The sequence below is a fragment of the Carassius carassius genome, chromosome 25, assembly GCF_963082965.1.
Source record: "Carassius carassius chromosome 25, fCarCar2.1, whole genome shotgun sequence".
In the NCBI taxonomy this organism is placed as follows: Eukaryota; Metazoa; Chordata; class Actinopteri; order Cypriniformes; family Cyprinidae; genus Carassius; species Carassius carassius.
The window spans coordinates 3,218,503-3,244,870 of NC_081779.1; the positions used below are offsets into that span (position 1 = coordinate 3,218,503).

Sequence of the window (26,368 nt, forward strand, 5' to 3'; positions counted from 1 at the left end):
GATTTTTTATCTGAACTCTTCATATTTAGAATAACCTAAATAACTGCATCAAACAGAGGGGCGTGTTTTACTAATAATTTGTTTATTTTTGCACAAGGCACTACATCGTTTTCATTATTTTGGTGTTATCAGAATACATAACACTTTAAAATTAAACTTACCAAAATAATTGAGTAAAAATTCAATAAAAGCCAATGTCATGTATGTATTTGTGGTGGTATGGAATACTATTTTATAAAGGTTTCGAGGAAATAAAAAAAGTTAAATTACTTAAATAGTTAATTTATAAATATTGTTATTTTTAAAGTTTAATGTTAACTTATTTCTACTCAGTTTTATTTATTAATGTACCAGATGCAGTTACTCAGATTTACTAAATTTTTTAGAGTGTATCCTCCATCTGTTTGCATCTGTAGATTTCTTCTAAATTCACCAATTTAGATTTCTACATTTCAGGGGGAAAGACTCTTGATGTAAGTCAATAACTGGGGACGTTCTGTATGCAAATTAGGCGTCAACTAGTTAAAATGCGTACATTTGCATCTAATTGACAGGGAAACGCAGGTAAATAGGATAAACAAAATAACTAAAGCATATCACCTGGTGGTGATATATGCTTATTTTATTAACTTATTTTATTACATGGCTTGGTTGAATTCCAATGTAGAATGCGGTCTGTTATAACCAACAGTATAACAGACCGTTGCCATGAAAAACAGAGCGTTGCTATGGACTCACAGGATTCTAACCGTAGAGACGGAGCGGACTATTTTCTTTAGAGGAAGCAATATAATCGAGTTTAACAATCGGGGGAGAGGGAGCGCTTTAGAACTCCTGACCTGATATTTAGATACTATATTTCAATAAATATATTTGTTTGACAGGGAAGCTGTGTGCAAACAGAAATATATATTATTTTTCAAAAATAAAAAAAAGCATCCCAGAAAAAAGGGCACTTTCTCTCCAGGAATAAAAAGGGCAGGTGCTCAAGCCCCCTTTCATGTCTATGTGTGCACGTGCCTGTATATATATATATATATATATATTTATATATATATATATATATATATATATATATATATATATATATATATATATATATATATATATATATATATATATATATATATATATATATATATATATATATATATATTTTTTTTCAACTTCCAAAAAACAAAACCAAGCATTGCAATTGGTTTCCTTCTGTCATCTTTCTAGCATCAGCCCATAAAACAGATATGATCATAAGTCTGAGATATTAAGTAGAAATACTTCAAATCTAATAATAAGAATGTTCATTCAAAAGATTGGGGTCTGTACGATTTCTTAAGCAAATCAATACGTCTATTCAGCAAGGATGCATTTAATTGATCAAAAGTGACAGTAAAGGCATTTATAATGTTCCAAAGATTTCTATTTCAAACAAATTCTCTTCTTTTGAACTTTCTATTCATCAAAGAATCCTGAAAAAATAAAATGTATCACAGTTTCCACAAAAACTGTATTCAACATAGATGATAATAAGAAATGTTTGTTGAGTAGGGATATGCCAGTATCAAATTTTCCTGTTGCTATTAATTTCTCATGCTTTTATCACGGTATATGGTATTATCACGGTATTTAATTTAATTGAAATTTAACTTTAAAAAAGTGGTCATAGTACAGTATAACAACTTTTTTCTTATAACAAAAATATCTGAACATTTAAATACATTAAAGCAATACAGAAAAGTATAAAAAGTTAAACTGTCAGAGAGAGAATGTGCTTTCATTCTGCGCATCTCTCACGTGTTTCCCCATGTGCTTCTCATGCGTGCTTGTTTACAGTACATCAGAGCACACATGCTCTTTCAAGGAGCATACAGCAGGTTTTGTGCATTTTGAACAGTTGATAGGAATATTATTCTTAATGCATTCGAAATTATGAATAATTTGTAATATATAATTATTCACAGTATTTAGAAGTGCCCACGATAACAATACCGTGCATATTCATTACCATGATATATCGCATTACTGAATACTGGCACATGTCTATAGTTGAGCAGCAAAATTTCTGAAGAATCATTTGACACTGAATACTAGAAAACAGTTATTTTCAATTTTAATATTTCACAATATTACTGCTGTATTATTTTTGATCAAAGGAATGCAACCTTGGTGAGCAGAAGAGACTTCTTTCAAACACACACACACACAAATCTTACTGACCCCAAAATTTGAACCCCTGGTGTAAATGACATCTTCATTAAAGTGACTAGTGAGGAATGGATATCAGCTAAAGGCACATGCTGTGATATGCTAATGCTAACGTTGTTCTTCAGTAAGCTGAAGTGATGTGGGCTCAGGTGGTTGGACTGATGTTAATAGGCAGTACAAATTCATCTGTCATGGTGAAACGGTCGGTCATTCATTCATCTCTCTCCAGCTGTGATCTGTCCCTCTGTCTGCGCTGGGCTAAAAACTGCTGGACCACAGACGGCCAATCCACAACATTCTCCACGCGCTCCTGTCCTCCAGACATGGACATCACAATCTGACCGCCTGCACAGTAACACAAGATTGCTTTAGATCGACTCATGACAAATCCTATTATTTCTTGCTTTTGCTTAAATTAAAATAAATGTAATTACTGTACACTGGAATTACTGCTGTAGAAATAAAATTATGAAATAGTTTTTTCCAAGTATTTACTTATAAATATATAATATTGATAAATATTAATACACCTGTGAACTTTAATCATGAATTGATGAATTACAATATGAATATCTAATATAATATAATATCTATGTATTCATGTATTCATTCATTCATTCATTCATTCAATAAAGCAAAGGCTATTTTCATGGCAAACTCAGTAGTAGAAATTAAAATAATCATACAATCATCAACAAAACTAAAATAAATAGAATAAGTTAACAATATTTTTCTTACAACAGTATAAAAACAATATAACAATATATAAAATAAAAAATATAGGAATTTATATAAAAAAATGAATTATATACACTGTTTACAAATAAACAGCAAGTAACAATGAATTCAACATGAAATTTTGAAGTAGAAAGACTGAAATTGTACTTTCTTGTAAAATGTATTCTGATAACCTTTATTTTATAAAACCTATTATTTTTTTATATAATTTCATATAATATAATAAGTAATTTATGTATTTATTGTGATGCAGAATAGTAATACAACAGTTACATAGTTTTTTCTGTTTGATATTTCATAGAAAAACTTAAATTTGTTTCAAATTGACCATATAAATAAATCTCCGACCAAAGAAGAGGAGCTGTGAAATTGTATACTTGCCCTCTGGGAGGATCTGTGTCGTCTTGTTTCCTCTGAAGCTGACAGATGCTTGACCCAGCAGCTCTGGAGAACGCGCGTCTGTCAAACCTTCAGTGTCTTCATCCTCATTCATCACATTAGGACACTCCACAGAGCAGCTCTTCCCTGAACACAATGGAGGACACAGACATGGGAAAGTCACTCAACACTGCACATACACACATAAGATGGCAATAGAGTCAGCAACACACACTATAGAAAGCTCAGATGGAGTGAAGATGTACAGGAAGTGTGAGATGCACAACCCCAAATGTCTGAATGATCTGTCAAACATTCCTTAGACAGCAAATGCCTACAGTAGTGTGCTACAGCTAAAGTTAAACTTTTGTTTGCAGCATTAAGCATCCCTTTTGTCAAACCTTGCATTTTAAGATGGAGCCAGTATAAACTAATATGCTAAAATATTCAATAAATAAAATAATTTCAATAAATAAGTAAATTTATTATTATTGATAATCACAATAAACAATTTTTTGACAATGTACTATAACAAATTGCATAATTGATCTTATTTGCAACTTTAGAAGACAAAGTTATTTATAAGTGCAGTATGGAGTACCTCAAGGCTCAGTACTAGGGCCATTACTCTTCATGCTTTACATGTTATCCTTGAGAGATATCATCAAGAAACACGGTGTTAGCTTTCACCGTTATGCTGATGTTCTGCTCTATATTCCTTCATGTTTAGGCGAAACATACAAATTTGAAAAAATAACGGAATGCATAGTCGATATAAAAAACTGGATGAGAAGTAATTTCTTACTGTTAAATTTTGAGAAAAAAAAAAAAACGGAGGTGTTAATTATATGACCTAAAAACTCTGCATGTAATAAGCTAGAATGCTGTCTAAGACTTGATGGTTGCTCTGTCAATTCTTTGTCATCAGTTAGGAACCTAGGGGTGCTATTTGGTAGCAATCTTTCCTTAGAAAGCCAGATTTCTAGCATTTGTAAAACTGCATTTTTCCATCTCAAAAATATATCTAAATTACGGCCTATGCCCTCAATGTCAAATGCAGAAATGTCAATCCATGCGTTTAAAACCTGAAGGTTAGATTATTGTAATGCTTTATTGGATGGCTGTCCTTTTCCTATTTGGCGCCTAAACTCTGGAATAACCTACCTCACATTGTTCGGGGAGGCAGACACACTCTTGCAGTTTAAATCTAGATTAAAGACCTATCTCTTTAACCTGGCTTACACATAACACGCTTCTAATATACAAATACGTTAAAGGATTTTTAGGATGCATTAATTAGGTAAACCAGAACCGGGAACACTTCCCATAACACCCGATCTACTTGCTACATCGCTAGAAGAATGGCATCTACGCTAATATTAGTCTGTTTCTCTCTTATTCCAAGGTCACCGTAGCCACCAGATCCAATCTGTATCCAGATCATAGGGTCACTGCAGTCACCTGGATCCAGTACTTGATTGCAAATGATTGCACAGATACTATTTAAACTGAACTGAGATGAATGATGACATCACTCAATTCAATGATGAACTGCCTTTAACTGTCATTTTGCTTTATTGACACACTGTTTTCCTAATTAATGTTGTTCAGTTGCTTTGACACAATCTTTTTTTTTATAAATAAAGGTGACTTGACTTGACTTGACTATAAGTTGCACACATTAGAAATATATGAAAGCTTGTTTCCACCACAGGATATAAAATAAGGGTTCTCTCACAATTCTGACTTTTTTCACACAATTCAAAAAGAAAACAATTCAGAATTGCAAAACAAACTCTGAATTGTGAGATATATTGTAAAATCGCAATTGCTCAAAATAAAGTCAGAATTACCTTTTTTCATTTTGAAAGTGACGTGACATTCAGCCAAGTATGGTGACCCATACTCAGAATTTGTGCTCTGCATTTAACCCATCCGAAATGCACACACACAGAGCAGTGAACACACACACACACTGTGAGCACACACCCGGAGCAGTGGGCAGCCATTTATGCTGCGGCGCCCGGGGAGCAGTTGGGGGTTCGATACCTTGCTCAAGGGCACCTAAGTCATGGTATTGAAGGTGGAGAGAGAACTGTACATGCACTCCCCCCACCCACAATTCCTGCCAGCCCGGGACTCGAACTCACAACCTTTCGATTGGGAGTCCAACTCTCTAACCATTAGGCCACGACTTCCCCAACACGACTATTCCAAGGCAGAAAAAAACTGAATTTTGAAATGTAAACTCAGAATTCCAAGAGAAAAGTCAAAACTGCAAGATTTTTTTTTTTAAATTGTTCAAATTGTTAGATGTAAAATTAAAATTCTAAGAAAGAAATTCAAATTGACAGATGTAAACTCAGAATTCTGAAAAAAAGTTTAAATTGTCAGATGCAAGTATAGAGTTCTGAAGAAAAAAACTAATAAAAAATGTGAGATGTAAACTCGAGAAAAGTTAACATCTCAAAAAAGTCAGAATTCTGAGATTCACAGATATCGCAGTTACGAGTTTATAACTTGCATATACCAGTGTTGTGCCTGAACGCGTTCATTGAACGATAGTTCATGAACTCGTTCATATTTTGGGCGAACGTGAACTGAACGTGCTGTTTTAATGCCTGATGAACGTTATTGTGAACTCGTTCATTCTGGTGTCTGTGAACGGCACGCTCTCTCAGGTTAACTTCGTTCAATAGGGTGCCAGATTTCTATAGAGCCTTCCAGGCGAAAACCCGGCTAAAACACACCGTAAACGGGTCTTAATATGTAGCGGAAAAACACCCAATCTGGCAACACCAGCCACCGTCCGCCGCATGCGTGACATGTCATCAAAAAAAAAAAAAACAGCAAACGACAGCAGCATGTAGCAAGAAGGCGTATGATCATTTAAAAGAAATTTGTGATGTTTATGACAAGGTCGGTGAGAATGGGAGACAAAGCATTAAAGCAACAATGGGGAAATGCTGTCCCCTCAATGCTAATGTAAACCCTGGTTGGATAAGGATTCAAAATTGGATATGAAGATGAAATCTGACGCATAGCTTCATTGTTAAAACTGATAAAATAATTGCTGTCTGTGATTCTATATGGGCTGTGGCAATAATTTTGAAAAATAATAGCTCGCAGCAACATATGGAAAAAAAATTTCTGGAAAAATTTTTTTTGGAACTGTGAACTTTAGTTCAAAATTTTGTAGTTTGAACTATGAACTGAACTAGTTCATTTTAAAATTTGTGAATTGAACTTTGAACTAGTTCATGTAGAAAGTGAACTTTCCCAACACTGGCATATACAAGATATAAAAAGAGTTGCCACTTTATTCTTTGCCAGACACAAGCTTCCCCAGTAACATGCAAATGATCTCTAATGAAAAGCAACTCCTACCTGCACGTTTGCAGAGAAGATTGATGGAGTAGAAGAGGTTGAACGGAGATGGAATTCCAGACTTGCGGCTCATATCGCGGATTAGAATGGCGCGGCCGAACTTCCACTCCATGTCAGACTGAGCCTGGATGCGCTGGTACGTGTCGCTCATCATGGCGATGAGGAGATTGATCAACACGATGGAGGTCACCACCAGATACACACTAAATACCATTTTTGCCAAAAACTCCATGGCAGCAGGTGAATGCTCCACCATGGGAATTTTATCTGGTTCGGTTAAACCGAACAAAGCGAAGAAGAGTGGCACAGACATGTTTAAAGGACCCAGAATGGTCACTTGTGTGGCGTTACCAGTGCTGTTGTTCCAATCACCAGTGCTGTTGTTCCAATCATGTGGATACGGCTGACATAAAGCAGTGAGACTCAGTGTGAAGGCAGTGTGGAACAACATGAGGATCACAGCGAACCGGCACAGATCCTTCATCAAGTCTCGGATGATTATAGCCCATGGGCCAAATAAGTGATGGAACGTGAGGAACTCCAGCAGCTGGATGAATCCCAGTGTCATCGCCACGGCCAGCAGGACGTTTCTAGCAAACAGGCAGTGCAGGTGCACTGGTGGCCACCATTGGGTGAAGACCGCCAGCAGGTGGCACAGCAAGGCCAAGGCGGAAAAACCCAGTAGAAGAAGACCAATCCACGCTAATCCAGCACGCTCACCTGGGAAGGTCAACTCGGATACCAGCATCCCACAAAGCCAGATCAGCAACAGACACTCCGACCAGCCCGGCACCAGACGGCCCTCAGACAGAGGACTCATGGGCGGATACACGATTGTTAAGATGAACAGGACCAACAGGAAGACGTGCGACACCAGATGACTCATTAACTTCATGACTGGGATGGTGTTGAAGCTGAGTGGAGATTAAAACAATCATTTACACACATTTCTCCTCAACCGAGAAACACTGGCAGTAAGTAAGTAAGTTTGGATACATATTATTGAATTTATGTTTCTTAAGAACCTTTTGATCTAAAGGCCTATTACAATGATTTTTGTTAATTCAAATAAAGATATAATACAATAAAATGCAAATATTAGATTAAAAACAAACTTAAACTAAAATTATAAATGTCGCCTTGGAAACTAACAAAAAAAAAACTAAAATTGAAATAAAACAATTTTTTTTATTAAACATAAAAATATATCATAAAACAAAAGCTAATTTAATAAAATATTAATAAATACTATAATACTGTTCCTATGGCTCAGTGGTAGCGCATTGCGTTAGCGATGCAAAAGGTTGTAGGTTCAATTCCCTGGGGAACATATTTGGTAAAAAAAAAATGTTGCTTTGGATAAAAGTGTCTGCTAAATGCATAAATTGAATTGTTTATAAATTAGAAAAATTTATCTAAAAGCCAGTGCTGTTATTGTTAACTACAACTTTTGAAATGGTTTTCATTGATTGAAATAAGGATAAAATTAAATATATATACTAAATTATAAATGTCGCCTCTGCCACTAAAATTACTAAAACTAAATCTGAAAAAAAAAAATAATTTTAAGCTAAATGGAAATATTAAAAAAAACAAAAGTAACACAAAAGACGAAAGCGCGTTAAGAAATTATTTATACTAAAATTTAAATGAAAACATATGAAATGAAAATGTATACAATGTAAAATGAAAATGTAGTATATAATATAAAAGTACACAAATAATACTAAAATAACCCTTTTCAAGGTTTTGCGGTATGATTTAGTTTTTTTAAATAAATAAATACTTTTAATAAAAAGGACACATTAAATTGATCAAAAGTGACAGTGAAGACATTTATAATGTTACAAAATAGTTATATTTTTAACTAAATGCCTTTCTTTTGAACTTTCTATTAATCAATTATATGTTTCTTGAGCAGCAACTCAGAACATTACAATGATTTCTGAAGGATCATATGACACTGAAGACTAGAGTAATCATTGCTGAAAACTGTACTGATCTTTCACAATATTACTGTCTTTCCTGTATTTTTGATCAAATAAATGCTGCCTTGGTGAAGTTTACTGTGAAAGACTGTACCTGTGTCTGAGTGGCAGTGAGAGCGCCAGCCACAGCGGAGGGAAGAGCAGCAAACAGAAGAACAGCAGCAGGATCTTCCATGAATTCCACTGCAGGCCTCCGCACCACACGTCTGTCAGGTACATCTGCACCGCCGGATGGGACACCACGGCCTTCTGCTGGCCCTCGATCAAGCAGTCCAGCATGCTGGCACCCCGGTGATCCACAGCCCTGAGGATGAGACCCGCGCCATGACCCCCGGTTGAGGCAGCAAGTGTCAGGAGGTCAGAGGCCATGAGCTCACAGTGGAGCGCAGCGGCGTGCAGGTCGATGGAGCGCACTTTCTCTCTGAGCGCGGCTAGAGTCAGAGCTCGCGACAGACGAACGCACGTGTCCAGAGGAGCAGGGGAATGAAGAACCAACTCCTCCAGAGCCAGATTATCATTCATCCGGCCGCACACCATCAGATTGAACACAAACTACAGTCAACACACAAAACAGAACATGCTAAATGATGCCATTTGAATTGGTTTATTTTTTTTGCAGAACAATGCACTTGAAGGGATAGTTTACCCAAAAATGGAAAATTATCCTATTATTTACTCACCCTCAATGTATTGTATATGACTTTCTTCTTGCAGATGAATACAATCTTAGTTATAGTAAATGCACACATGGTTTTATCTTTACACAGCGCAATACGCAACACATAAAAAGACAGTATAAGTCATTATATTCAGTAATTATGTCCCCACTAAATGCAAAAATTATGTACATTATATAGAAAATAATGTGTTTTTTAACCTTTAACCTCCACACAGCTCTATGGGTTAATAAATGCCTTCTGAAGTGAATCGATGCTTTTGTGAAAGACAAATATCCATATTTAAAATTGTATAAACCGTAATCTCTAGCTTCTGCTACAGTAACTGCATTCATGATAAAGTTATCCACTTGATGCCACTTTCTCATGAACACACATACCAGTTAGCAGAAGTAGGACATAGAACCAAGTTTTGTTTACAGCAAAGGAAAACCAGTCTACTCTTGGCTTATATCAAAATCCTGACATTTTCCATTACAAATCCTCATTTTACTTCTAGTTTGTGACTGGTATTTTGTATTGCTTTCTCCTCTGAGCTTCCTTACCGGCGCTTACACCTACAGTCATGGCCAAAAATATTAGCACCATTGGTAAATATGATCAAAGGAGGCTGTGAAAATTAATCTGCATTGTTAATTCTTTTGATCTTTTATTTAAAAAAAAAAATCACAAAAATATAAACTTCCATTGGATATTAAGAATTTAAAATGGGGGGAAATATCATTATGAAATGAATGTTTTTCTGAAATACACGTTGGACACAATTATTGGCACCCCTAGAAATTATTCATAGTAAAATATTTCTGAAGTATATTCCCATTCATATTCACAATTTTGAGCACTCCAGGGTGATTATGAACATGAAATTATACAGCCATGGCTTCCTGTTTCACAGAAATATAAATAGGAGGGATAACAAAGCCCAAATTCCCTTAATCATCCATCACAATGAGAAAAACCAAGGTATATACAGGTGCTTCTCAATAAATTAGAATGTCGATGAAAAGTTAAATCCAGTGCACACAGACTGAAATAGTTTAAGTCTTTGGTACTTTTAATTGTTATGATTTTACCTCACATTTAACAAAAACTCAAATTACAATACTTCATAAAACCAATAATAATAATACAAATAAAAACATTTAGTGAATTGTTGGCCTTCTGGAAGGTATGCTCATTTACTATACATGTACTCAATATTTGGTAGGGGCTCCTTTTGCTTTAATTACTGCCTCAATTCGGCGTGGCATGGAGGTGATCAGTTTGTGGCACTGCTGAGGTGGTCTGGAAGCCCAGGTTTCTTTGACAGTGACCTTCAGCTCATCTGCATTTTTTGGTCTCTTGTTTCTCAGCTTCCTCTTGACAATACCCCATAGATTCTGTCTGGGGTTCAGGTCTGGTGAGTTTGCGGGCCAGTCAAGCACACCAACACCATGGTCATTTAACCAACTTTTGGTGCTTTTGGAAGTGTGGGTAGGTGCCAAATCCTACTGGAAAATTAAATCAGCATCTTCAAAATGCTGGTCAGCAGAAGGAAGCATGAAGTGCTCCAAGATTTCTTGGTAAAGGGGTACAGTGAATTTGGTTTTCAAAAAAACACAATGGACCAACACCAGCAGATGACATTGCACCCCAAGTCATCACAGACTGTGGAAACTTAACACTGGACTTCAAGCAACTTGGGCTATGAGCTTCTCCACCCTTCCTCCAGACTCTAGGACCTTGGTTTCCAAAGGAAATACAAAACTTGCTATCATCTGAAAAAAGGACTTTGGACCAATGGCAACAATCCATTTCTTCTTCTCCTTCGCCCAGGTAAGACGCCTCTGACGCTGTCTGTGGTACAGGAGTGGCTTAACGAAAGGGAATATGACAACTGTAGCCAAATTCCTTGACACTTCTGTGTGTGGCGGCTCTTGATGCCTTGACCCCAGCCTCAGTGCATTCCTTGTGAAGTTCTCTAAAATTCTTGTATCCAGTTTGCTTGACGATCCTCATAAGGCTGAGGTTCTCTCGGGTTGTGCATCTTTTTCTTCCCCACTTTTTTGTTCCACTCAGTTTTCTGTTAACATGCTAGGATACAGCACTCTGTGAACAGACAGCTTATTGGCAATTAATTTTTCTGACTTACACTCCCTGTGAATGGTGTCAACGAGTGTCAGAGACCATTTTGAAGGCTAAGGAAACCTTTTTCAGGTGTTTTGAGTTGATTAGCTGATTGGCATGTCATCATGACAGAAAACAGAAAATGAGCTTTTTAGCAGCAAACACTCAAAATGAACATTTAGAGCTGTTAAACTGTCAAAGGAAGGTTTCAAAAAGTATTGAATAAAAGGGTGCCGTTAATTGTGGCCAATGTGTATTAGAGAAAAACATTTATTGATATTTCTCCCCATTTAAAATTATTATTATCCAATGAAAGGTTAGATTTTTGTGATTGTTTTAAAATAAAAGATCAAAAGGATTAACAATGCAGATTAATTTTTACAGCCTTTTTTGATTATATTTACCATGACTGTATGTCCTACATCATCTGCTGGACGTCATTCTATTTTTTGGCTTCAAAATCTCAACACCCATTTATGACCATTATAATGCTTGGAAAAGCCAGGACATTTTTTTTATATAACCCAGATTTTATTTGTCTGAAAGAAGAAAGTCGTATACACCTAGGATGGCTTGAGGGTGAGAAAATCATGGTGTAATTTTAATTTTCATTGTTTCAATAATTTTTATCCATTTAAACCTGTGAAGATGTTCCTTTCTGCTCATTAAGAATGAAATGAAAGAATCAATCGTGCCATTTTACAGAAAAAATCAGTGATATAAAATCATCTAATTAACCATTGTGAAAAAAACACATTTAGAATTCTTCAATAAAGATTCATACAATTAAATCAGCAACAACAATAACACACAATTTTATTTATAATTTATTTGATATCAGTTACATAATTTATCTAATATTAGTATTAATCTAAATAAAAGCGAAAAAGAGTTATCATTTATTTTTACTTATAAAAAGTGTATTTACTCTTTCAACTAAGTAATATGAATGAAGGCCAGTATTATGGATTTTTTAAAATAAATTTTGGAGGATAAAATTGAAGCCATTCATTATTACAGTTAAATTTGGGCCATCATCTTCGGCTAAATGGTTACAGAACTTTAAAAATATTATAACTTTTAATTTAGGTGAACTTAAAACAATCTTCACATAAATAAATTTTAATAAATGTGCTTTTAATACAGTGTGTTGTGTATGATGAATAGTAATGTAGTGACGTTTCAGTCTCCGTCAGTACCAGCTCTCTGTCTGAATGAGAGCCATCAGTTCATTTTGTTCAAGTTTTTAATTGCATTCATTTTCACAACAAATAAACAACTGGTAGTTATAACATTTGGAAAAAAACAAACAAATAAACACACACACACACACACACACACACAGAGAACGAACAGGGTATCAGTGAGTATGACCTTCTTGTCGTCCAGCAATTGGAGTATGTTCTTCTCTTGTCTGAGCAGGAAGATGACCGTTTTCTCATGGTTCTCCTGAGCAGCATACTGCAGCGGCGTCCATCCGACATGACATTCGACACACACTGACGCTCCACTCTCAACCAGGATTGACACCACCTCCAGAAAGCCGGCTTTAGCCGCGTAATGCAGCGGTGTCAAGCCACTCTGAAAGACACAGCAGCTTTACTGCTCACAAGAATGCAGCTTTACTGCTCTGAATGCTGATATTTTAGTTTTACATTTCCAGTCATAGGTTTGGAATAATTCAGTTCAATTGTTTTGAAAGAAGTCTCTCTTCTGCTCACCAAGGCTGCATTTTTTTTAATCTATAATATAGTAAGAACAGTAATAATGTGAAATATTATGTTTTCTATGTGACTGTTTTAAAAAAATATGATTCACACCTAAATTTTAAGCAGCCTTACTGAACATAGGAGTCCTGAACAGAAGTGTATTTATTAATACACTATGACTTATTCATATTCAAATTATTTAATAGTTTTTAGTATTATAAATGGTATTTTCTTATGTGTTTTTTTATTGTAATTTGAAAAAAAATAAAATAAAATAAAAGTTAAAAATGTATATTTATCTTTATATTTATTTCAGTTTAATTTTAAGAATTTACTTATGGTTTCAGTTAGTTACCAAGGCAACATTTTTTTTCTTACTTTTTTTTTTTTTTTTACGTTTCGTCTAATATTTATATTTAATTTAGTCTATATTTTAATACATTTCACTTTATATAACAGTAACACACTGCTTTGGTATTTCGGCATATCGGAGCACAGTTTGAGAGATGACTGGGAAAATTCAATTAATTTGCTGTACATAGTACTATTACTATTGTAGAAAATGTATTTTTTTGTATATATGCAAGTATAATATGTATTAAAATTAATTAATTAATTTATTTATTTATTTAGCTTTTATTTTTATATATTCAGTTTTTTAGTTTAGTAATTTATGAGCTTTCGTAATTTTTATTAGTTTTATTTAATATTTTATTTCTCTTTTACTTAATACAACATCTCTAAAGTTTTTTTTTTCCATTTAATATTTTATTTCAGCTTTATTTAAATACATTGATAAATTGAGGTTAAGTTAAAGGGATAGTTCTTTATTATTATGAACTTTATCTGCTTACCCCCAGGGCAACCAAGATGTAAGTGACTTTGTTTCTTCAGTAGAACACAAATATCGGTCTGTGCAAGGAACTGAACAGTATGTATATTGTTTTTTACCTCTGATTCACCACAATGTCCATAATGTCCTGAGTTCCAAACAGCTGGCACCTGACATGTCTTCTTGCTTTTCGGCGGATCGCAGACTTATAAGTGCACTACCGCCACCTATCCCTGAAATTGACCATTGACACAATCTACAATCTCAATTTGGAGTGTCAATGGTCCATTTGAGAAATAGGTGGTGATAATGCACTTATTATTCTGTGATCCATCGTAAAGAAAAAAGACCACGATGACACGTCACGTGCCAACTGTTGAGAAAATGCTCAGGACAGTCAGAGCAGTTTGGACATTGTATGAATTAGAGGTAAAAAAGTAACATAAATACTGTTTCTTGCACAGACTGATTGTTTTGTCTCTTTACACAATGTATCGTCACGAGCTGCGGAGTTTAATTGGGTTTTGTTTTTTCTTTGGTATCTCCGGAAATCTGCGCACAGTTTGAGACACTATTTAGATCTCTTTTTATACTCTAGAGGAGACGCATGAGATTACAAGGGTCTTTTTCTCAAGAAACATCTGAGAAACATGAGACCAACACAAGCATCCATTCGACCATTTAATTTCATTGCTATGTTACGTTCCTCGTATAGTTTTTTATTTTTGTTTGCTCCCTGCCCCCCCCCCCATTAAATACAAAAACTTGCCAACCTCCTTTTCCTGAAATTATTCTAACAGGACTCACATGACAAAAACCACATTGGTTCATGTTAACTAATTTTCTAGGGTAGTGTCAAACCAGCATTTAAAGCTTCAATCATTCAGAAACAGGTGTTTCCAAGTTCTAACGATCAATGACCCAAGTTTAGTAAACCTACCCACAGGACTAGAAAACCCTCAAAAACTAACGAATAAGTCAGTCATCGAAACAATTAAAAAATAATATACAGTATTTAGAAGCATAGATTTCAGCGTCTGGTGAAGTCATTCTAATGCCCCTTGACTTTATGGATGGTACGTACTTGCGACTCTATGGGAAATTCTGAAAGTCTTTAACACTTGAGACAAATTTTGGCAAAATTTGTACCCCGATCAGTTTGTATATTTCTCAGTAACCCAAATGTTGAAAAGAATTTCACGAGCGATTACAGGAGCAGTTATTTTCCGCAGCGGGATCGCCTTCGGAAAATGTGTAGCCGCAAGCATTACCATTAACTAGTGCTGGTTACCAGCTCTGGTCTTAGGCAAAGGACCAACGCAACCGACAATGACATGCTCGAAAGGTTACCCCATCACAGGTGTAGGAACAAGTGGTGCACGGGGAATTACTGGGTTTTGGCTTCCCTGAAAATTGGCACGTACCACAAGTCCTGCAATATTTCACTACATCAGACTTTAATGTGGTCCAAACAAAGTGCTTCAAAATTCGTTTATACATCTTAATTCCCAGGTGTCAAGACAAAGCATGATCATGGGCCAAAAAAAGTATAACTTGTCTGTAACATACCGGTACAACAATCTGATGAACAGTAGACCATTAAACAATCAGAGACATTTGTTCCCCATCTACGCATTAGCAATCCATTATCCACGTAGTAAGCAGCTTTCCTCTCACATGCTAACTCCAAAAGGTACAACATTTATGCAGGGTAACATCGGCTCCTTCGGCTGCAACAATATTATCACGAGTCACTGGTAATTTTACATAATTCAAAATGGAATCCGGTTTTCCATCTGCCTCACCTTCATCAGCTACCAGAATACCATGCTCAAAAGCAGATGCCATACATCCTTAGCTGCAATCAACTGCATTGCACCTGTATCACACAATATTGTCACCTTAACCTGATTTGTAGACTGAACATCAGCAGAAACTAATCCTTCCATCCAAAAAAGGTTGATAGCCCACATCTATTTTCTCATGATTTTTATTGTCAATCACGTCAACAGGCTTTACAATACCAACACTTGATAAGGATAAGGTTGCTGTTTGCGTTTTGAAGCAAGGCAATCAGCAATCACATGGCCAGTTTTGTGACAATAAAAACATTCTGTCTCTTCCCTAACTTTTGTATCAGTAGACTTATAATGTGACTGGTCCTTCGAAATGGGAGAAATGGTAGAAACTTTTTCAGTACAGGCAATAAAAATAGTTTTGTGAGTCAGAGCAAACTCATCAGCAAGAACAGACACATTTGACAATGATTTTACTTTATTCATTTAAGTAAACTGCAGTACGATCAGGAATACAACCCTTAAATTCTTCGAGCAAAATTAATTCACGAAGTGCCTGGAAATCTGTAACTTTACTTGCTATGCACCATTTGTCAAACAGCATAGACTTTTCCCTAGCAAATTCAATGATCGTATGTCAAAATGTTTTTATATAATATCGGAATCGCTGCCTATAAGCTTCAGATACAGGTTCACAAGCTCTCAAAATTGTCGCTTTAACAACATCATAGTTCAAACTGTCCTTCAAAGACAAGACAGCACACCTGTCCTGGGTTTTTCCCATTAGCTTACACTGTAGTAACAAAGACATGACCATGACATCCATGACATCTCATGACCAATTCAAAGCTGAAGTAATTCACTCAAAAACATTAAAATACCAGTCCACCTCAATCTCTCTAAACTGTGAGGGGTGAGAGGGCACAAGAGCAATGTTTACTCACATCTAATGCACTACCTGATAATCCTACTCTTATCGCATCATCAGCACCTACTGCAGGTGCAGGCTGAACAGACAGACCCGATGACACTGGAGGAACCAATGGCACGGGAGGAGAAATTTGTAATGAGGTGGGGGCTACTGGAACAGGAAGACCTGTTGCATCTCTGGCAACTCCCAATTCGAGCTACCGCAACTTGATCTGTGTATCCGCGTTAATTTCCAGATGGTGGATTTCAAGCTGAAACTCCAGCTCAACCTGACGCTCTCAGCTATCCTCACGCACTCCTCCATCTGGACCAGGCACGTGCACACATAGACATGAAAGGGGGCTTGAGCACCTGCCCTTTTTATTCCTGGAGAGAAAGTGCCCTTTTTTCTGGGATGCTTTTTTTTGAAAAATAATATATATTTCTGTTTGCACACAGCTTCCCTGTCAAGCAAATATATTTATTGAAATATAGTATCTAAATATCAGGTCAGGAGTTCTGAAGCGCTCCCTCTCCCTCTCCCCCGATTGTTAAACCCGATTGTATTGCTTCCTCTAAAGAAAATAGTCCGCTCCGTCTCTACGGTTAGAATCCTGTGAGTCCATAGCAACGCTCTGTTTTTCATGGCAACCAGTGTTGCCAGACGTACGATAATTATCGTATTTGTACGATAATCTTTACCTCTGTACGATGTACGATCAAAAATGAAAAAAATCCCGTAATGTACGATAATTTCAGAATTTTATGAAAAGTTAAATGATGACAGTTGCAGTCATAGGGCTTCTTTACTCATACACTTAATCGGCTCATTACAGACACTCTAAATGCATTCGTGTGCACCTCAGGGAGGGTGGGTGCCCTGCTTTAAAGCCAACGAGCACTATGTTGCGGTCCATGACAGCAAGAAATCCTTCAACATTTGGCAACACGCAGTCTTCAAATGAAAGCGGCTCAGATGTGTAGTTATGAGTTAACTGCGCCACACCGCAACAGCTAAATTCCGCCTACACTGGACGCGACAAAGCAAGTGTTAAAATAATTTTAATATGTTTTAATATGCGCCACGACGCAGACAGTCACTGAAAATAATGGGATAGTATTTTGTTGTACTGCTTCCATCCAACCATACAGCTTATCTATTGTGGTAATTTGCAGGTCGTGTTAAAATCTAGTTGGTTTAGAATAGATAAATAACTCTTTTGACTCGTGTACGATAATTTTCTTCCAAATACGATAATTTTGAACTTCTGGTACGATACTTGGACATTTACAATCTGGCAACACTGATGGCAACAGTCTGTTATACTCCGCATAGCGGTCTGTTGGTTATAACAGACCGCATTCTACATTGGAATTCAACCAAGCCATGTAATAAAATAAGTTAATAAAATAAGCATATATCACCACCAGGTGATATGCTTTAGTTATTTTGTTTATCCTATTTACCGGCATTTCCCTGTCAATTAGATGCAAATGTACGCATTTTAACTAGTTGACGCCTAATTTGCATACAGAACGTCCCCAGTTATTGACTTACATCAAGAGTCTTTCCCCCTGAAATGTAGAAATCTAAATTGGTGAATTTAGAAGAAATCTACAGATGCAAACAGATGGAGGATACACTCTAAAAAATTTAGTAAATCTGAGTAACTGCATCAGGTACATTAATAAATAAAACTGAGTAGAAATAAGTTAACATTAAACTTTAAAAATAACAATATTTATAAATTAACTATTTAACTTTTTTAGTAATTTAACTTTTTTTATTTCCTCGAAACCTTTATAAAATAGTATTCCATACCACCACAAATACATACATGACATTGGCTTTTATTGAATTTTTACTCAATTATTTTGGTAGGTTTAATTTTAAAGTGTTATGTATTCTGATAACACCAAAATAATTAAAACGATGTAGTGCCTTGTGCAAAAATAAACAAATTATTAGTAAAACACGCCCCTCTGTTTGATGCAGTTATTTAGGTTATTCTAAATATGAAGAGTTCAGATAAAAAATCCTCTTAAGTGCCATATAGCCATGGTTTTCCACTCTTTAACCTCAGCCGCGTTGCTCGCTTCTTCCTTACAAAAGCACAAAAGGATGGGCATCAGCACTGAGCAATTATTGCTCTACACAATTCTAGCTCCTCTAGTCCATTCACCATGACATGCTTAATCTCCTTCTTCAGCTGCTGCCTATTAACCTTAGTTTTAAAATGTTCAGCAACATGAATCAAATCATCCTTTCTACACTTATTCAATTGCTATTCAAATCAAAATCAGCCATTCTAATTGATACATTAAACAATAAGCAAGCTCAAAGTCAATCACCATTAAATTTATTTATTTTTTTCTCTCTCTTTCAACAAATCACCTGCTCCACGATCACTGGTTACTCCAGCAACAGTGTATCTGACCATTTGCATCCCCTAAATTATTAAATACTCAAAAAGGAGTATCCCACTGCTGCCTCCAATAAATGTTACATGCTTGATATTTAAAGATCCGGCAACAGACAATGACATTCAATATGAAATAAATTTATTTTAAGAGGTGCAGATTAGCAGTCACTAAAGACGGGGAAAAAGCAAGGAGCAAACAAAAATACAAAACATACGAGGAACGTAACAGCTGTCTATGAGAAATAATGGAGATATTTCTGTGTGATTTTTCTTTGCATGGCAGGTTTCTTCTCACCGTGTCCTTGTGGTTGATCTCCGCTCCCTGTCCCAACAGGACTCTCACCATGGCCACGTGTCCATGTGCAGAGGCCAGATGCAGACAGGTACATCCGCGTTTGTCGGTCAGGTGCAGCAGAGATCCAGAGCGGCTGAGCAGCAGCCCAACCAAAGCCGTGTGTCCGCTCTGAGCCGCCAGGTGCAGAGGACTGGCGCCCTGAAACACACGATGGACGGTCAGAACCGCACTCAAACGTCATTCTTCAGACTGCAGCAGTCCTTCTGATCTCTTGCCTGAATGTTTGTCTCAGCATCGGCCTGAACACCAGGAGAATTCAGCAACAAGCGAACCATGTTTTCATGACCGGACTGAGCCGCCAGGTGCAGAGGAGTGTAACCTGACTGAACACACACACACACACACACACACACACACACACAATAATAAATCATGCACTGATGATTCACAATCACTAATGTACATTGTGGCTTTTGTTTCAGTAAAAGCTAAATTACCTTGTGATATCAAGACTTATTTTGAGAGAATACATCTTAAATATACTTTACACTGCAAAGGTGTAAGAAGTTTCATAAACAGAATAAAAAAGTGCACTTGTATGTGCAATGTATGGAAGTGAAAAATGCATTTATTGTACAGTACACAGGAAATAATATTGTAGAAATATTATGAAATTAATGTTTTCAGAATCAGAATCAGAATGAGCTTTATTGCCAGGTATGTTCACACATACGAGGAATTTATTTTTGTGACAGAAGCTCCGCAGTGCAACATAACAGCGACAGAACAAAAAACACAATAGGAATAAAAAATACAAAAAAATACAAATAGGTGGGTAAGGAATGACAATATACAAATTGAGAATGTATGGCAGGTATATTACAATGAGCATTTATGTATGTACAAAATTTAGGTGTACGCTAAGTATGTATGTTAGATAAATAAGTGTAGTGTATATAAATATAAATAGTGTGGTGTGTTCCACAGTTATTATCAGCTGTTCATAAGATGGATTGCCTGAGGGAAGAAACTGTTCCTGTGTCTGGTCGTTCTGGTGTTCAGAGCTCTGTAGCATCGACCAGATGGCAACAGTTCAAAGAGGGAATATGCTGGATGTGAGGGGTCCAGAGTGATTTTGCCAGCCCTTTTGCTCACTCTGGATAAGTACAGTTCTTGAATAGAAGGGAGGGTTGTACCGATGAGTCGCTCAGCAGTCCGGACTCAGTGTTGGGGTAGTTACTCAAAAACTGTAATTAGTTACTAGTTACTAGTTACTTCTGTAAATTGTAATGAGATTACTTTACTAGTTACTGCATTTGAAAAGTAACTTCACTACTTATTACTTTACTTTACTTTTTTTAGGGCCCTATAAAATCTGTTTTATTTTTTCTCAACTCCTTTTTAATGGTTAAATTTAATTGTATTCATCAAAAAGCATGTCTAATTAATTTAATTCATAAAATTTATACATTTTCACAGCAATTTATTAAAAGTTTAACAAAAATTACATGTTTAGGGCCCTATGAAATGTTTTATTTTTTCTTCACCATATGTTTTATTTTTTTAGCATGTGTAATTATTTAAATGCATAAAAATAAACTTCATTTATTACATTTTTCTTAAATTAGCCTTATGAAATGTTTTTTTTCCCCTCAGATGTTGTGTATTTACATTTTTCTGGTTATCAAATCAAGGCAAAAAACATTCATTTATATTTTCTTTTAAAGGTAAATTGCATTTCTTTTTTCTTCTTCTGAGAAATATACTTTCAATCGGAGTATGAACAATAAACACAAACTATGCAGCATATAATAAAAACAATTGCACAAATTGTCTTTAACAATACAGTGCAAAAACAGTGCAAATGATTCACAAACTAAACACAAAATGAGTGAGAAATATTCAGAGTGCAACAGAAAAAAAATAGTGCAACTATCTTTATGAACTGTATAATTATATAATGATTTACTTAGTATACATAATATACATAATATAAATGATCGATCCGTTGGCTGTAATCTGTGTCAGAATCGATTTTACCGGGACATCGCCTAACGACCCAAGACATAAATCCCAGTGCTTTATCAGATATGTACCACTGTTTCATCCTTGTTTTTGATTTGTTTTGTCAAAGTACTCTGTCGAGTGTTTTTTGTGCTTTTTCTGAGAGTTTTCTCAAGCAAATGTGTTATTGTGTGTTTGTATTCATGCACTCACGACAGACTTTACTTTCACTTTGTTTTCGTTCATTTTCCAAAGCAATAGGCTATGTTAAGTAGAAGTTCAAAATACTACTTATTGGTTTAATACGGGACAGTTTGAACCAATCTGGGCACGGGGTGGAACTAAGCGCCAACAATCATTTCTGTTTGGCTCAGAAGAACGAAAGTATTGGTTTCTTCTGACGAATCAATGTTGTCAAAATGCGATGACGTAATCACGTCATTATGGTGCCTCTTAATATCCATACTGAGATAAATAGGATACCTCCGAGACGTGGAGAATCTCTGCTTTACATCACCTTTTAAAGCATTCAGATTGGATTAGTGGTTCAAAAGTTATTAAACATTAAAGAATAACAGTTATTTTTTGCCGCGGCTGTCTTGGTCTTTGAGGGTTAAGCGCTAAAATCAATTGTTATTGGGAAACCCGGCCCAGAACTTTACACACAGGCAAACACGGCATGTGTAACGCAGAAAACATCTCAGTTACGTATGTAACCATGGTTCCCTGAATAGGGAACGAGATGCTGCGGTGACGTCACCACTATGGGAACACCTTCGGTGTGACGGATGTCTGAAGCCCTATACCATCCCGCCAATCCTATTGGCCAACTAGTGCTTGGCACCGCCCCACGCATGCGTACGCATCGTATACCTGGGTGCCGCGCGCCATTTCGCTCAGATTTCATGACTGAAGAAGAAGAATGCTATCAAGGTACGGCACGGCCAGGACCGCAGCATCTCGTTCCCTATTCAGGGAACCATGGTTACATACGTAAGCGAGATGTTCCCTTTCATAGGTCACTTCGATGCTGCGGTGACGTCACCACTATGGGAACGCTATACCATAACGCCTGACTTACCAGATAGCTGGGATCCAAGGAAGCATCTGCTCAAGCGAAGAGAACCCGGGAGCCAGGAGCGATCCTCACATCCAGACTGTAAGACTTGATAAAAGTGCTCGGTGAGGACCAACCTGCGGCAGTACAGATATCATCCAAGGAAGATCCACTGAGAAAAACTCGAGAAGAAGCCACTGCTCTCGTGGAATGAGCTTTAACTCCTAAGGGCGAAGCGAGCCCGCGCGCCTCATAGGCTAAAGATATTGCCTCCATCAGCCAATGTGAAATGCGCTGTTTTGTAACCGCATGGCCTTTATTCTTATGTCCAAAACAGACAAACAGCTGGTCAGACTCACGCCATGGGGCAGTATGATCCACATAAGTCTTTAAAGCTCTCACAGGGCAAAGACTTAGATCTCCAGACCCCGCCTCAGCAGGGGATAAAGCCTCCAGGACCACCTGCTGAAAGCGAAAGGGATTAGACGCGACCTTAGGGACACAATTAGGCCTCGGTCGCAACAACACCTTCACAGAGCCCGGTGCAAATTCCATGCATGAAGGTGAAACAGAGAGAGCCTGTAAATCCCCAAATCTCTTGAGGGAGGATAAAGCCATAAGAAGAATCGTCTTCAGAGTCAGAATTTTATCCGGTACAGTTTCCAAGGGCTCAAACGGATGCCCTGATAAACCGTGCAACACAATGGATAAATCCCAGGAAAGAAGACTCACACGGGGCGGAAAGACCTCAGCCGTCGCGGACCCTGTATGAAACGAGAAACCAGTGGATGACGGCCCACCGAGGCACCATCTATATACTCGTGGTAAGCTGAAATGGCTGCCACGTAAACCATTAGAGTGGCTGGTGTCACTCAATTCGAAAAACGGTCCTGAAGGAACTCCAGTACTGAAGCCACTGGGCAGTAAACTGGATCCACATTATGAGTTTCACACCAGGTAGTAAACAGTCTCCACTTGAAAGCATATAAGCGTCTCGTAGAAGCTGCTCGAGAATTCAGTATAGTCTCGGTAGTATCAACAGAAAGACCGGGACATACTAACTCACTCCGCTCAGAGGCCATGCCCACAGTTTCCACAGATCTGGCCTCGGGTGCCAAATCAGTCCCTGTGCTTGCGATAATAAATCCTGTCTGAGGGGAATCTCCCATGGAGAGCCCGCTAACAGATTGATCAGCTCCGCAAACCACGGCTGTGTGTGCCACCGCGGAGCCACCAGCAGCAGCTGTTTCACTTTGTCCAGCCGTACTCTGCATAATACTGCTGGGATCAAACGAAAGCATACAAGCTGGTCCTGGGCCAGCTGTGAGCTAACGCATCCAAGCCCAGGGGCGATGGAGGGCATAGGGAGAACCATAGCAGGCAATGCGTAGTCATGTTCGACGCGAATAAATCCACTCTCGCTTCTCCGACAATCTGCCATAAGAGATTCACCGTTTGGGGGTGCAATCTCCATTCCCCTTGCTCCAGAGTCTGTCTGGATAGCAAATCCGCTCCGAAGTTCAATCGTCCGGGGACATGAACAGCTCAGATCGACAGAAATTTGTTCTGAGACCAAAGAATAACATGTCTCGCCAGCCTGCTCAGGGGGCGAGAGCGCAATCCTCCTTGATGATTCAGGTATGACACAACCGCCGTGTTCTCTGACCTGAGCAGCACACGACGACCGATCAGCAGGTTCGAGAAATACTGGAGAGCCAGAAAAACCGCCAGTAATTCCAACCTGTTTATGTGCCAACTGCGTTGCGCTGCTGTCCACACTCCGTGGGCTGGGCGCGCTTGACAAACAGCTCCCCAGCCGGTCAAAGACGCATCCGTCGTGACAGTCTCTCGGGAAGCACAAATCCCCAGCCGAACTCCGGTCAGGAGAAACTCGGTTGACATCCATAGTTTTAACGACATCACACACCTCCGTGTCACCGAAATCGTCCGATGCGGAAGACAACGGGGTGAAATATTTCATTTTTTCATCCACCACTGAAAAGGGCGCATGTGAAGTAATCCCAGACAAATTACGGGAAATGCCGCTTCAATTAGACCTAAAAGTCTGAGGCACAATCTCACTGTGCGACCCGCTTTGAAGTGCCGCACGCATGACGCAATCAACTGAGCGCGCAGGAGAGAAAGCTTTGCTGTCATCGCGCGAAAATCCAAGTCTATTCCCAGAAAGGTTATCCGTTGAGAGGGGATTAAAACACTTTTCTGGAAATTTGTGCGTAAGCCCAGGCTGCTTAAATGATTCAGCACAAGATCCCGATGAGAGTGTGCTTGAGTCTGCGATTGCGCTAACACCAGCCAATCGTCCAGGTAGTTTAAAACACGAACGCCCTGGAGCCGCAACGTGGCCAGAGCTGCGTCCATGCATTTTGAGAAAGTGCAGGGAGCCAGAGCTAAGCCAAAGGGAAGAACGTGGTACTAATACGCTTTGCCCTCTAAAGCGAATCTGAGGAACTTCCTGTGTCTCTTGATGATCTGAATATGAAAGTATGCATCCTTCAGATCGATCGTGACAAACCAGTCGTTTGGTTGAATTTGAGACAAAATAGACTTTACCGTCAACATCTTTAATTTGCACAGCCTGAGTGCAAGATTCAGACAGCGTAAATCCTGAATGGGCCGCAACCCGCCGTCTTTTTTTGGTACCACAAAATAACGGCTGTAAAACCCTGACTCCATCTGAGAGGGGTGTACTTCTTCTATAGCCCCTTTGCTCAGCAGAGTTGACATCTCCTGTCGCAGCACCGCTATTTCCATCGGTTTCACCACCGTGGAAATAATTCCATGGAAAGGAGGCGGGCCTCTTCGAAACTGAATGGTGTATCCGTGACAAATTGTGTGTAACACCCATTGAGAAATGCCGGGCAAGCGTTCCCACGCGGCCCGAAACAATATTAGCGGTCTCAAAATTTCCGTTTCCTGCAACGGTGTCATACACGTTAAAACGTCCGGGCCGGAAAAAATCTTGGCGTTCGTGCTAGCGAAAAAGTCTGTGCGGGACCCTTGAATCGCCCCTCGAATTCTGAAAGCAGGATTGCGCAGAGTGTCTGAGGGAGCGTTTGGCGTTACAGCTCGATCCAATGCTGCTCGAAGCGCTGTTTGCGTCGAGACAGTCAGAGTTTGAGCATGGGGACTGCAATGAGAGTGTTGGATGGGCGAAAGCGGTCCAAGAGCGCTCTCTGGCGGAGGGCACAGTCCCTGGCAAGCAGCGAAAAGATCAGGAGCTGCTATTCGGTGCCTGAGAACGAGAGGCATTAGCCGTCAAACTCAGGTTTAACCTCTTGCGCTGATGTTGGCGAGCCGGTGGGAAAACCTTAGGGCCCCAGTACTTGCGAGGGGGCGCCATAGGTGAAGGCTCTTCCCGAGAGGCAACTCGCTGGCGGTGAGAGGAGGTCGAGCAAGAACGCGCGGGCGCCTGTCGGCGTTCAACCTCCCTGGGTCGGCGGGGAATCAGCTGGCGGAAAGCGGCTGATTGCTGTTTTGCTGCCCTGAATTTTTCCACCACTGAAGTGACAGACCGAACAAACCGTCCTTGGAAACAGGGGCATCCATGAGGAAAGATTTGTCCTTTTCCTTAATGTTTGTGAGATTAAGCCAGAGGTGGCGCTCAACCGTAATCAAACCGGCCATGGAACGGCCCACTGCTCGAGCGGTATGTTTGGTAGCACGTAGCGCCAAAATCCATTGCTCGCCGTAATTCCTTTACTGCCGCGGGTGTGATACCCTCCCCTTCCTCTAGTTCCTTTAATAGCTCCGCTTGGTAGGCCTGAAGGACCGCCATAGAGTGGAGTGAAGCAGCCGCCTGGCCAGCGGCCATGTAGGATTTCCCAACTAGGCTAGACGTGACTCGAC

The 26,368-nt window shown here is 38.4% G+C and overlaps 1 protein-coding gene across 1 annotated transcript in view; it reads right to left on the bottom strand.

The window, feature by feature from the left end:
• Positions 1-1,753: 1,753 nt before the first annotated feature.
• Positions 1,754-26,368, bottom strand: part of LOC132104838 (serine/threonine-protein phosphatase 6 regulatory ankyrin repeat subunit B-like) — an 86,722-nt gene continuing 62,107 nt past the window's right edge. The window contains exons 22-28 of the mRNA XM_059510369.1: positions 19,716-19,823; positions 19,441-19,638; positions 12,851-13,057; positions 8,788-9,245; positions 6,706-7,619; positions 3,322-3,465; positions 1,754-2,547 (exon numbers count right to left, since the gene is read on the bottom strand). Coding sequence (XP_059366352.1) covers positions 2,414-2,547; positions 3,322-3,465; positions 6,706-7,619; positions 8,788-9,245; positions 12,851-13,057; positions 19,441-19,638; positions 19,716-19,823 — 2,163 coding nt within the window. The 3' untranslated portion in view covers positions 1,754-2,413. The remainder of the gene's footprint in view (positions 2,548-3,321; positions 3,466-6,705; positions 7,620-8,787; positions 9,246-12,850; positions 13,058-19,440; positions 19,639-19,715; positions 19,824-26,368) is intronic.